General features: G+C 46.8%; 2 protein-coding genes across 8 annotated transcripts in view; one reads left to right on the top strand and one right to left on the bottom strand.

Moving 5' to 3' along the window:
- Positions 1 to 1,828: 1,828 nt before the first annotated feature.
- Positions 1,829 to 13,443, top strand: SFR1 (SWI5 dependent homologous recombination repair protein 1). Of its 5 annotated transcripts, none has more exons than XM_075935531.2 (4): positions 1,829 to 1,935; positions 7,961 to 8,076; positions 10,813 to 11,205; positions 12,608 to 13,443. In XM_075935531.2, the coding sequence occupies exons 2-4, from the start codon at positions 7,981 to 7,983 to the stop codon at positions 12,797 to 12,799; spliced, it is 681 nt and encodes a 226-aa protein (XP_075791646.1). In that variant the 5' UTR covers positions 1,829 to 1,935; positions 7,961 to 7,980; the 3' UTR covers positions 12,800 to 13,443. The 5 variants fall into 5 exon arrangements, with proteins under 5 accessions (XP_075791646.1, XP_075791645.1, XP_089636350.1 ...); XM_075935530.2 differs by having other exon boundaries at positions 1,845 to 1,935; positions 6,633 to 8,076; XM_089780224.1 differs by lacking the exon at positions 1,829 to 1,935 and adding an exon at positions 10,080 to 10,220 and having other exon boundaries at positions 4,100 to 8,076.
- CFAP43 (cilia and flagella associated protein 43) overlaps positions 13,421 to 13,863 on the bottom strand; it is a 91,371-nt gene continuing 90,928 nt past the window's right edge. For all 3 annotated transcript variants that reach the window (XM_075935526.2, XM_075935527.2, XM_075935528.2), the window contains one exon: positions 13,421 to 13,834. In XM_075935526.2, the coding sequence (XP_075791641.2) occupies positions 13,662 to 13,834 (173 nt within the window). In that variant the 3' untranslated portion in view covers positions 13,421 to 13,661. The remainder of the gene's footprint in view (positions 13,835 to 13,863) is intronic.

Here is a 13,863-nt window from a genome sequence, read left to right as displayed (position 1 = left end):
GTCTGTCTCACATTTTTAAAATAAAATATTTGGGCCTCTGATTTTCCCCTTATGGCCGATCTTTCCAAATTTTTTACCTCTCAATGCCTTTTTATCCAGTCATACTGCTTTATTTTCAGTTTTTTCATATTCTGTTTTCTTTACATTTCTCTACTCATATGATTTTGTTTAGCTTTGGCTTTAGGAAAACCTTATTGCTCTTGTCTTTGCAATTTTGAACTTGTTTCCATGAGATATTTTTAGTCTATGTGCACAGGGGGTTATAGTACTATTTCCTGTCTGTTATCAGTAGAGCCCTGTGCGAATACAAAATGTGTATTTTCATCCATAGCCACAAAACTAAGCCGCGGATATCTGCATCCATGGATATAAAGCAGAAATGTGCAGATTTGCAGGGTTCTAGTTCTCAGGTGTGCTTAGGGTTGCCAAACTTCCAGGATCAGCATGGAGTTTCCAGAAATTATAGATTAATCATGAATTAAAAGATAATGTCCTGTGATAAAACGCATTTTATACCCATGCAAGTGACTGTATTAAAATACTTTATGGGCCACATTCATGGTGTAGTACAAGCTGATACCAGGTCTAACCATTATCAAGTGGGCCAGAATCTGCCCTCACTGTAGTGTATATAGGTAACAATTTCATTGAGATCAGTGAGTTACAGTGTAAAGCTAACACAAGAGCAAAATCCCACCTTTTCTGTTTTGGAGTTGAAGTTTGTTTGAGACTTCTTTTAGAATACTCTTCAGTTTCATAAAAGATCTGACTGAGAAAGAAAAGCAGTGCAATTTACTATAGCTGTGGGACATTGCAACTCCTGATTAGAAAAGATAATCTAAATGCCAGCTAAAACGAACTTCCTGGTTCCTATTTCTGTTTTTCCTTCAGAATACCTAAGGGTACGTCTACACAGCAGCATTATTCCGAAATAACGTATTGCGCGTCTACACAGCAAGCCCATTATTTCAAAATAAATTTGAAATAATGGACTTCTTACTCCAACTTCTGTAAACCTCATTGTATGTAAACCTATTTTGAAATAAGCGCTGTGTAGACGTGCCCACATTTGAAATAAGCCTATTTGGGTAGCCTGTTTAGAATTTAGCCCTGCTGTGTAGAGGTGCCCTAAGTGGGTGGTGCCAAGTGGTAACAATGGAGCAGCAGCAGATCACACAGGAATCGGTCCGGCCAAAATGGGCTACGCCAGGTCTGCCCCGAGAACGAGCCCACGGGCTGAAGGAGCAGAGATGGTCTCCCATGTCATGGGGGCTTGTTTCCAGCCAGTTTTTTTGCTCCTGTGAGGGAGAAGCTGGCCCAGTTTGAGTGAAATGCCCAGGGGCAATTCTCCCATTGCCACAGGACTGGCACTTGGGGTGGGCCACGGCCCAGCTGAGAGGTTGAGTGCAAGGCACTGGGTCGACTGGAGCAAGGCGGGGATCACTGGTCACCCCCTGGCGTGACTATTTGCTGCTGTTTTGTCATGGGCTAACCAGCTACCTCATCTTGGGGGGTGAGGCGTGGGGGCTGCCCACTGGCTGGGGGCATTGCACAAAGCTGAAGGGGGTGGTTAGAAATTAAGCACCTGAGTTCTCCCTCGCCCTGACTCCTAATCAGCCTGGGCCAGGCAGCTCTACAACCCCAACCTCCTGCCCCCAGGTGGGCACCCGCCCTGCTCCACTCATTCCCGCCCGCCCGAGTCGCTCCCCTCTGGCCACGTCCACCCCGGGAGGGTATGTCTCTTCGCGCGCCCGACCGCGTGCTGTGCCTCTGCTGCCCTGGGGAAGGGGGCGGGCTCGGAGCGCCTCTTTCCTTCGCGCGCCCGCCCGCCCCGAACTCGTCGGCTCCTCCCCTCTCGCGAGCGCGGCGGGAGACTGGAGCCGTTTTAAACCCGCCCGAGCCGCGGGCCGCAGCCGGCGCACTGAGGAGCGTGAGGTACCGGGGGGGTACCGGGGGGGGGCCCGCCCCTCCGACCCCCCCGCATGTGTGGGCGGGGCCTGGCCCCGGGGTAGCGGGGTGACCCCCCCGCATGGTATTGCCTGGGGGGGGCTATGTGGAGTGATTCCCCCCCCGCATGGTATTGCCTGGGGGGGGCTATGTGGAGTGATTCCCCCCCCGCATGGTATTGCCTGGGGGGGGCTATGTGGAGTGATTCCCCCCCGCATGGTATTGCCTGGGGGGGCTATGTGGAGTGATTCCCCCCCCCGCATGGTATTGCCTGGGGGGGGCTATGTGGAGTGATTCCCCCCCCCGCATGGTATTGCCTGGGGGGGCTATGTGGAGTGATTGCCTGGGGGGGGGCTATGTGGAGTGATTCCCCCCCCCGCATGGTATTGCCTGGGGGGGCTATGTGGAGTGATTCCCCCCCCCGCATGGTATTGCCTGGGGGGGGCTATGTGGAGTGATTCCCCCCCCCGCATGGTATTGCCTGGGGGGGCTATGTGGAGTGATTGCCTGGGGGGGGGCTATGTGGAGTGATTCCCCCCCCCGCATGGTATTGCCTGGGGGGGCTATGTGGAGTGATCCCCCCCCCCGCATGGTATTGCCTGGGGGGGCTATGTGGAGTGATCCCCCCCCCGCATGGTATTGCCTGGGGGGGGCTATGTGGAGTGATCCCCCCCCCCGCATGGTATTGCCTGGGGGGGCTATGTGGAGTGATCCCCCCCCCGCATGGTATTGCCTGGGGGGGGCTATGTGGAGTGATTCCCCCCCCCCGCATGGTATTGCCTGGGGGGGGCTATGTGGAGTGATTCCCCCCCCGCATGGTATTGCCTGGGGGGGGCTATGTGGAGTGATTCCCCCCCCCCGCATGGTATTGCCTGGGGGGGGCTATGTGGAGTGATTCCCCCCCCCCGCATGGTATTGCCTGGGGGGGGCTATGTGGAGTGATTTCCCCCCCCCGCATGGTATTGCCTGGGGGGGGCTATGTGGAGTGATTCCCCCCCCCGCATGGTATTGCCTGGGGGGGGCTATGTGGAGTGATTCCCCCCCCCCGCATGGTATTGCCTGGGGGGGGCTATGTGGAGTGATTCCCCCCCCCGCATGGTATTGCCTGGGGGGGCTATGTGGAGTGATTGCCTGGGGGGGGGCTATGTGGAGTGATTCCCCCCCCCGCATGGTATTGCCTGGGGGGGCTATGTGGAGTGATCCCCCCCCCCGCATGGTATTGCCTGGGGGGGCTATGTGGAGTGATCCCCCCCCCCGCATGGTATTGCCTGGGGGGGGCTATGTGGAGTGATCCCCCCCCCCGCATGGTATTGCCTGGGGGGGCTATGTGGAGTGATCCCCCCCCCGCATGGTATTGCCTGGGGGGGGCTATGTGGAGTGATTCCCCCCCCCCGCATGGTATTGCCTGGGGGGGGCTATGTGGAGTGATTCCCCCCCCCGCATGGTATTGCCTGGGGGGGGCTATGTGGAGTGATTCCCCCCCCCCGCATGGTATTGCCTGGGGGGGGCTATGTGGAGTGATTCCCCCCCCCCGCATGGTATTGCCTGGGGGGGGCTATGTGGAGTGATTTCCCCCCCCCGCATGGTATTGCCTGGGGGGGGCTATGTGGAGTGATTCCCCCCCCCGCATGGTATTGCCTGGGGGGGGCTATGTGGAGTGATTCCCCCCCCCCGCATGGTATTGCCTGGGGGGGGCTATGTGGAGTGATTCCCCCCCCCGCATGGTATTGCCTGGGGGGGGCTATGTGGAGTGATTCCCCCCCCCGCATGGTATTGCCTGGGGGGGGGCTATGTGGAGTGATTTTCCCCCCCCGCATGGTATTGCCTGGGGGGGGCTATGTGGAGTGATTCCCCCCCCCGCATGGTATTGCCTGGGGGGGGCTATGTGGAGTGATTCCCCCCCCCGCATGGTATTGCCTGGGGGGGGGGCTATGTGGAGTGATTCCCCCCCGCATAGTATTGCCTGGGGGGGGCTATGTGGAGTGATTTCCCCCCCCCCGCATGGTATTGCCTGGGGGGGCTATGTGGAGTGATTCCCCCTGCATGGTATTGCCTTGGGGGGGCTATGTGAAAGAGGAGGGGATGTTTCAAAGCGCCAGTGACACATGGAGCCTGGGGCCAGACCCCTGGCTCCCAGTGGCGCTGCCTCTGAAATGCCGCGTGGAGCCTGAGACCAGGCTCCCTGGGGTGTTTGAAAGCAGCAGCGCTACTTGGAGCCTAGAGTCAGCAGGGAATTCCCTAGGCTCCATGCAGTGCTGCCACTTTGAAATGCTGTGGGGAGCCCAGGGCCAGTGGGGGACCCTGCTGGCCCCGTGCTTCCCTCAGTGCTTTTGCCTTTGAAGTATAGCAACCCCCTCCTCTTCCTCTCCCCCCCTTGCTGCCTCTTTCTGCTAGAGGCAGCAAGGGGGGGAGCGACTAGTCAACTAGTGTGTCAACTGTCTGATAAGCATTTGCTCATCGGATAGTCAACTAGTCATTCACATGCCTAATAAGAGCTAGGTATTAATGTAACTTCATTGTCCGTGAGCTTTGCACCCAAATTAACCAATGCAGAGCTACATTGGTAGCTCTTATGGGCTAATCAAATAGTCAATGCAAATTGCATTGACTATTCAATTAGCCACTTAATTTAAATTTAACATCCCTAGCTCTTATAGTGTCTGTTCACTGTACATCTGAAAGCTGTTCACAAAGTAAGCAGCATTATTGTGCAGTAGAGGAAACTGAGGCAAGGAAGGGACCAGCCCAAGGCCTCACTGTAAGTCAGTGGCAGAGCAGAGGAAAAGATAATGCTCTCCTAAGTCACAGTGGTTCTATTTACAATGGAAGAAGCAGTTTTTACATGTTAAATAGTGTTTTTGCATAGGAATAAAATTGATCCTGATTCATAAAGGGAGGATTCTTGCTATGCAGGACCAAGTTGCTGAGACCTGTGGAGAAGTGCAGTTATAGATGCATGCTGATACCAGGGCACCCTTGGAAAATTTGATTTAGTAGAATAATGTCTTGAAGAAGAGTAACCTGTGTGAAGGCCAACAGTGAACCATTGAATTTCAGAAAGGCATTGAGAATTTTGTTGAAGGCCGTTTTCAGGTTTTAAAATGTTCTCTTGCTTAGTAGGGAGAGATTTACTACATAATCTGTGAAATACTGTACTGTATAGGTATGGTGTATATTTTTCCTAACGTCTTACTTTATAGTTTAAGTAGCTTACCACTATGCTATGAAAATAATTTATCACTGTTACATTCTGCAAATGCTACCTATTTCAGATATTAGTTGCTAAGACACATGACTAACAGCCTTTAAAAAAATAGCCTAAAATAGAATAGTGTGTGCTGAATCTTGAATGTAAAGGGTAACGTAGTTTTGGTCTAGCAGTAAGACAAATAAGGTTAATATCTTGTCTATGCAGACCTGGCCTGGATTGCCTTGTCACTTTTTGTTTCAAAGAGGATTTGGAGAGCTGCAGGTTTAGTGTTAAAAGCCTGTTGTTGAGAGAGTACCTCATGTAAATGTAAACAAGCTATGTGATCAGTGTAAAATAAAATGCCCTTAACTTTAGGAGGCTTCTTTGTTCTGTTTCTAATCTGCTAATGTCAGTCTCCAGTAATCAGAAGGCACAATAGACAGCTTTGCTGATAGTTGAGAAATGCCAAACTACCTTACCCTCCTTGTCTCTTTAGTCTAGATTTTTTATTGTTCAGAAGAAGAAAACTTCAGAAGTTGATCAAATAAAAGATATTACCTCATTCACCTTTTCTCTCTAATATTCTCTGACATAGCTACAGCACATTGCATGAACTAAATAAAATGTCAGATCAATGTAAAATTGATATGTGCTGAGAAATACTACTTGTCATTGAATCACTATGCTTTTTAGCACATTGGGGCAGCTTCATTTAATCTAAAAATTCCACTTACGTGAATAATATACTTTTCCATGGGACATACCTAAAAGCATTACATGTCAAATAAAATACTAGATTCTTTTCTCTGTGTGTGTGTGTGTGTGTGTGTGTGTGTGTGTGTGTGTGTGTGTGTGTGTGTGTGTGTGTGTATAATTAGTTTTAGTCTTTTAAAAAAATCTTAATTACTTGTACAGTTGAACTAGGGATGTAAAATCCAGTTTAATCAACTACCTGGTTAATGTTATGTTTAACCAGTTAACCATTCAAATGAGCGAGGGCTGGAGCAGCGCTGCACCGTGGATGGGGGCTGCTTTGGCTGGGTTAGAGCACACCTGCCTGTGGTGCTGTGAGTTGCTCCAGCCAAACTGGGCCTACTGTGGGTGGGGGCTGCTCCGGCTTGGCCACCAGTTAACTATTCACATCACTAAGTTGAACAATAAAAATCCTGTGGCTCCTGACAATCTTTTATCTCAGTGTGAGAAATGGCCAAACTGAAGGACTGATTCTTCAAGGTCTTACTCAGAGAAGCAGTAAGCACTGCTCAAGTTTTGAAGTTGAGGGGTGTCTGTTTGCTGTGAGGACTATGCATATGAGTAGGAAATGGCAGGATTTAGCCTTCTGAGCATACGATAATGGATTCCATTTCTTTATAAATACATGTGACTGGCTCTGCAGAGTTTAAGGGCTTCCACCAGTACGGGTGCAAATGACAGAGACTAATGATGGAGATTGGGAACCATATTCATTTTGTATTCGTACTTTTATTCTTTCTAGGCTTTATATATCTCTAGATTCTATATCCGCACTTCTCAAATGTAACCTCCAGAGGCTTTTCTTGAAGTCACAGCACTCTGGGCATTGAATGGGAGTAGGGATGTTGAAAACAGTAGCCCCTTTCCCAGGGTCACCAGCAGGGGTTTGGCTCTACCACCCTCTGGAGCCACAAACACCAGAGGAACAGGCAGCCAGTAAGTTCCCTACCATTCCAGGGTGATGAGACTCAGGCTTCACCTCTGGGGTGGTCAGTGGGAGGCTCCAGTCATGGGACTCCAGTTGTTGTAGATAGACAGCTTTCTGCCCCGCATTGCTCTTGGCCCAGCTGCCTCCCTTCACCCCCACTATCTCCCAACTCACCTTCCCATACAGGGCTTAATTTGACCTCTGGCTTGCCAGGGCTGAGTGAGTCTGCTGTGAAAATTGATATTTCTATGTTTTGTTAATGTCATTTTTACAAGCTGGCTGGGAGGCTTTGAAATCTGCTGTGAAAAGTGATAGTAACAAACATACAAATATTACTTTTTGCAACAGCAGATCAACTAGCTAGCAGGAGTGGGCAATAAGACGGTGGCAGTTTACTAGGACACCGCTTCCCGCAGCTCCCCTTGGCTGGAGCTGCAAACGCCTGTACCTGTGGAGACACAAGTAAATACAGTATTGGTGGCCTGCCAGGTACTAACCCTGGCAAACTGCATCTGGCCCAAAGGCCGATTATTGCCCACCACTGAGCTAGCAAATCTGTTAAAAAGCAACAAAGAAAAGAATGTGCAAAACCTCTTATTTGTGCTTCTGTTCTGTGTAGTTCCAGTAAAGAATACAAACAACTGTACATCATTGTACTTGAGTATGCAGAAAACCTCTACATAAATAAATTACAAGGATTTGGACATGTATATATGCATACACATTTTTCCTACAGTTAAGTATTTTAGGAAAAATTGTCAGGGCACTCTGGGGCCACCAAAAACTTGTAAGAGTTACATAAAGAATACAGACAAATTAACAATAAAGGTCAAGTTTGCCATACTTGTACTGAGTAGTATGCCATTTGTCCTATTGTAATGGAGAGGGCTAATCACAGAGCAGTGTATTAGTCAGTGGAAAGAAGGTTGGAAGAATAAAGCCACTTTTTTGTGCAGATGACTTTGTAAACAGAACAATTAGAAAATGTCATGTAATGTTGGTATTTTCTTACCACCGCTTTTAAATGGTCTTCCTGACCCCTTGGTGGTCCTGTTTCATCACTTTAGGCAGGGGAAAAAGCACCTGACTTGTCAAGGTATATGTCTATTCTGAATATTAATATGTTTCTCTCATTTCCACAGTATATTAAATTAATCTCAAGATGGAAAAACCATTGTTAGACAAATCAACATCACTGTGCAGTACTCCAAAGGAGTGTGGGACACTAGCTCCTCAGAGCACTAGCTCAGAGAAAAAGGTATGAAAACCTTTTATATGCCATTCTGTTAGTGATGTTTTCCCATTATGGCTAGGTACTGCAATACCAGTGGTGTGCAGACTTGATGACTGGAGGTTTATGGACTTTCTTCGGCAAAATATATGTAGGAACAGATTGTTTGTTCTCAGAATTGAAAATAATGGATAATGTACTCTTAAATAAGTTTGCTTTGATTATAATATGCCTTAAGTGCTGAAAATCCCAAGTGCTGAGCTAAGTAGTGATAGGAACTTTCTAAATACAGTAAAACTCCATTAGTCCGGCATCCAATGCTCCGGGACTCCTGATGGTCCGGCACCATCAGGAACCCGGAAGTGCTGGGGCAGCCGGACAGGCTTCCCCCATTCAGCTGCTGCTGAAACTGACCAGCAGCTGAATCGGGGAAGCCGGGAGCAGAGCAGCTGCGGTGCTGCCGGGTTGGTCCTGTAGCGCTGCCCCTCGGGGCTGCGGGACCAACCCAGCAGCACCCCAGCTGCTTTGCCCCAGGTGTCGGGATTCAGCCGCTGCTGAAACTGACCAGCAGCGTCAGTTTCACCAGCAGGCTGAATCCGGATGCCTGGGGCAGAGCAGCTGGGGTGCTGCAGGGTTGGTCTCGTAGTGCCGCTCCTTGGCGCTGTGGGACTAACCCGGCAGCACCCCAGCTGCTCTGCCCCAGGGGCCCCCGAGTCAGCCGCTGCTGAAACAGATCAGCGGCTGATTCCAGGAAGCCCCGGGCAGAGCAGCTCTGCCCCGGGCTTCCTGGAAGCAGCCGCTGCTCTGTTTCAGCAGCGGCTGACTCGGGGACCCCTGGGGCGGAGCCGCTGGGGTCCTGCCGGGTTGGTCCCGCAGCGCTGTCCTTTGGCGCTGCGAGACCAACCCGGCAGCACTCCAGCTGCTCTGCCCCAGGCGTCCCCAAGAGCAGCTGGGGTGCTGCCGGGTTGGTTCCGCAGCCCCGAGGGGCAGCGCTACAGGACCAACCGAGCAGTACCCCAGCTGCTCTGTCCCAGGCGTCCCCAAGAGCAGCTGGAGTGCTGCTGGGTTGGTGCCGTAGCGCCGCCCCTAAGCGCTGCGGGACCAACCCGGCAGCACCCCAGCTGCTCTGTTGCAGGCATCCCCGATTCAGCTGCTGCTGAAACTGACCAGCAGCGGCTGAATCAGGGATGCCTGGGGCAGAGCCGGACTATTGTAAGGGGGGGCTATGAGGGGCCTGGGGTGGCATCCCCTCCCACCCCACTCCAGACCCCTCATAGCCCCCCCCCCTTCTGATAGTCCGGCATATCTGATAATCCGGCACCCCCTGGGTCCTAAAGGTGCCGAATTATCGGAAGTTTACTGTACCTGTAAAGATATTAATGACATTATTTAAACTCACTTTTTTATTCCTTCTTCCCATCTGTACAAAAGACTTCAAGTCCTTGCTCTCTAGGCCCCAACATATGGAGAATGTTGCTGCTGCTTCTGTACTTTGACATGTACAGAGAAATGCAATCTCCCATCACTCTTGCTCCAGCCCTCTCTTCCCTGACTTTGCCCCACTTTGCTCACTTAGCACTAGCTTAGTCTGTCACATCACACTTACCACAGTTATTACCTTTTGCTGTAACTGACCCCTTCCCTTGCTGACTTTCCCATCTATTTTCAAATTACACCTGAATTCAAATCTGTATTATTTAACTCAAAGTTTGGAGCACAGCTTGCATTTCCATTTTGTATAGAGTTTAATACACTATATTAGGTCTGATGATGTTCTGTTCTGAATTGCCTGTTCCTTCTCTACATTGCACTGTGTGGTGATGTGAAATTCCCCATAGAACATACTTAAACGCAGACCTGGCCTGCATAGGGTCAGATTGCAATAACTGTCTTTTTATTTTAAATATATTGTTTGGGTTTTCTTAAAATTTTAACATTTTATAATATGTAAGGCAAAGATCTTTAATAATGACTAGTTTTTGTATGTGTGTGTTTTTGTTGTGTGTTTTTTTTTTTTTTTTTTTTTTAAGTTCAGTGACTGAATTTTCAGTAAGTGCTGAGCACTCGCCTTCTGAAATTAGGCCTAAGGTACCCCAGATTGGTCACTCTGACCCTGAGGCATTTAAAACCATAACCATGCTAAAGTAATGGCCTTGGACTTTAAAATGCAGGTCAGTGTAGAAACTTCTCTTGGCCTCAAGCCTGACTTGTTTGATTCTTCTGATGGTCATCTGAGTCCAGTGATGATATTGTTGATGTAGCAGGAATGTAGTAATGCTTGTTTCAGACAGAACTGAAAGTTGACTGGTTGTAACCCTGCCTTCGTGGGTCACAACTGAACACTGAATTCATGCTGACCTGTAACAGATTTCTAAAAGTAGTATCCTTTATCTCGCCATGACAATTGGGATAGTTGTACTTGTATTCTTAAGGAAAATTCTTGATTCATTGAATAAGGATAGCAAATTTGGTCTCGAGAGATGAACTCAGGCAGGTTGGAGCCACGACTCTTCTTACATCTTGCCACTGCATGAGTGTGTGTATGCATGTGAGAGGAGGAAGAGAACTGTTTGGTCACATTTGTGAAATCTGAAGTGGTAACTGAATTTACATTATAGTGGGGTTTACATAGGATGTAAAAATTGAGCTGGTAAACTCAGTACATTGGTTAAAGTCACTTCTGTTCTTTCCTCTCCCAAATAATCAGTATATATTAGCAAAAATATTGTTTGATCTCTTTTGTTCCTTTGTCATGTTCTTTAGCCAATGAGCACAACTCTTAAGGAGCGATTAAGGAAAGCAAGACGTTCATTTAATTCCAGTTTCACTGTGGCAAAACGCCTTAAAGTAGATATTGAAGAAAAAGATTGCACTACTTCTGAAGAAGGGGCTCTGTTGGCAAAAGGATCTTGTTCCAGATTACAAGATAATTGTGAGAGCCTGGAGGAGAACTGTGCTGCAAATATAAGTTTGAATAGTCCTTTACAGGAGAGACATTGCTATACAGCTGTTCAGAATTCTCCACATGCTGTGGTGTTGGGAGCTGGCCTTAGTCAACAAGAACTACTAGAGGAAAAATTAAGATTGCTGAAGCAGGTCCAAGAGAAGGAAGAGCTGCTTCGAAGACTCAAGCTAGTCAAGATGTACAGATCCAAGGTGAGAAGAGTTTCTGAACAGGTCACTCTGTCAGGTCCAAATATTTTCTCTTAATATTTTTAATGGGGCCAGGATGGGGGGACCTAATTTATTTAGGGGCAATATCAGGACAAATTTTGGTTCTGTAAAATGACATTTTATAATCGCCCTCCCCCCAGACCAGTAGACATTAGAGCTAATCAAAAAGCAGATAAGGAAGTTGGTTGATTTATTTTTGTTTTCCTGTTTTAAATTTATTTTCAAAATTCAAAAAATTGTGACCCACTCGAATGGAAATATTACTCTGTGTTCTCTTAAATTCTATTGGAGAAATATTTAAAAAAAGATTCGTTGGCAGTGTTTCAAGCTTCTGTATTGAAGGACTGGGCTAATACACGAGAACCTAAAATTGAAACTAACCAACAGTGACTTGCACACGTCATGTTTGAAAGAAAACCTACATCTTTTAACTGTTGTTGACCTCTACTGTCTTTTATTGTGAAAAGTGTCAGCAGTTGACAGGGAGACCACCAGTGCTTATGTTTTGTCTAAACTAGACAAAATCGGACGTGTACCCTCTGTACAGCTGTACTGTGGTATGGCTTAGTAACAACCATAGAAGCTGTAGTGTAGCCAGAGTACATGCATTTTTTTCACCATGTTAGGTTCTGAATGCTGCTTGTGTGGATGCAGCCCTAGGTACTGCTAGAAACCATGTTGATCGCACTTCTCTGTTCGATTACCACTTATTTTTCCATCATTGTTAGGGGATGTTGCACTGGTGAAAGTACAGAGATCTTATGTGCAAAATGATAAAGTTCCAAGCAATTTTCTGTAGAAAATTCTAATTCACTTAATTTCATTCTGATACCGCTTCTGCTGTACTTCTAAGTAGATGAGCTGGTTTTTCCATTTCCTATTCTGGACTGCACCACTACAAAAGTATAAATTCCATTCCAGAGTAGGAATGTTAAAAATCGTGTAATGGAGTTAACCGTATAACTGCTGAAAATCTCAGCGGTTACTTGGTTAGCTGCGCTGCAGGCTCTGCAGCATAAAGTTTAGCCCTTGCCTGGCTCTGCTCCTGCCGAGGAGGCTTTGCTGGGGCAGCAAAGCCTTCACCCGGGAGCTGGCCAGGCAGCCGGTTCCCACCTGGTTTCTGGGGATGCAGCTTTGCTGAGTGTAACCAACGCTGTTAACGGATAAGCATCTGCTTGTCAGTTAAATGGTTAGTCATTTACACTCAAACATCCCTTCTCTGAAGGAGGCTGAAATTCCTTCTGCATATAGTTTTTTGATTGTACAGTAATTGTTTTGGGGAATCCTTCAGTTAATAAAATTATTATAAAAATATCTGTAAAGTTCCAAATATTACCTTTCTATAATTTCTGCAACTCAGTAAGTAACCTTTCCCCCATTTCAGAATAACCTCTCAGAATTGCAGTCTTTGATAACAAAATGGAGACGCAGCACCCAGTTGATGCTTTATGAACTCCAGTCAGCCTTGTCTACAGATGGCAAGAAACTGAGCCTCACTCTGTTGATAGACAATTTTGGATTAGAAGACAAGTTGCTGCACTACAGTAGAACAGAAGACGACTTTACAGATATGTAACACAATTACAAAGGTCTGCGTTATTAAAAAAAAGTCTTCAGAAAAGATTGAATATAAACTGATTGCATTGTAAGAATTAAATTATCATGATAGTTTTTCAGTAGTGGACTGTTGTAATACTGTTCTGTATATGCTGTAAGAGGCAGTTATTTTCTTAAAGGGATTATTTTATTTATTTGTATGGCAGAAACTTACTTGTTGAGAATTGTCCTTGGTGGATGTAAAAACAGTTAGATGCATCCTCTCTGATCAGTTTCAACTAAAGAGGTAAAATATGGGTTCCAGAACTCAAGACTTGGAAGTTAAACAAAGCAGGAGTGGGCTTTTAAATTATAATATAATTGAGGTAAAGAGCATCTAAAGCTGCTTGTTATGGTATCATATAGCAATGATGATGAACTGTTTTGTTTTAAGTAATCATTGAGTAGAATGAAATACCAAATATAAACAAGTAATCTGAATTTTAACAACCTAATTTTAGTTTTACTACGTGGGGCAATTTTGCCTTATATTTTTCCTAAACAGCAAAGATGGAAATAAAATTCAGGGTTTTCTGAATTGATTCCATTGTTCAGTACCCTAGGAATGTGTGTTGCAGACTATCAAATACACAAGGTCACATTGTTCAAAACATCTATTTTTATAGTAATAAACTACATGCTTATGCTATTAAGCTACGAAATCATTCTATGCTTACAGAAGGCACCCCAAACATAAAACAACTTTCATGCTCAGTCTAGTAAAATATTTTAAAATAGCAAATCAAGGAAGAAATCAATTCATTTGTAGAGAGATTTATCTATCCTAAGAAAGAGTTAAGCAGTGATGAACTCGCGTGTGCTACGTCAGTGGAAGTACCGTTCTAATAGTCCATTTCAAAAAGGGCAGGAAATGTTCTCATTCTCAGCCTCTCAACTTCCGCCTGAAGAACTGAAATCTCCTGTGCCTGTTCTTTTGCAAGTTCCACTAGTTGTCGCTGCTGCACAATATCCTGATAATGCTTCTTTGCAGCTTTTTCAGCAGCCGGCTGTGTGTCTGTGCAAAGCAAAATATCAGAAATATTT

Source organism: Pelodiscus sinensis, chromosome 8 (genome assembly GCF_052426305.1).
Source record: "Pelodiscus sinensis isolate ZL-2025 chromosome 8, ASM5242630v1, whole genome shotgun sequence".
Lineage (NCBI taxonomy): Eukaryota > Metazoa > Chordata > Testudines > Trionychidae > Pelodiscus > Pelodiscus sinensis.
The sequence above is the reverse complement of the archived record's forward strand: the minus strand, read 5'-3'. Positions and strand labels throughout refer to the sequence as shown.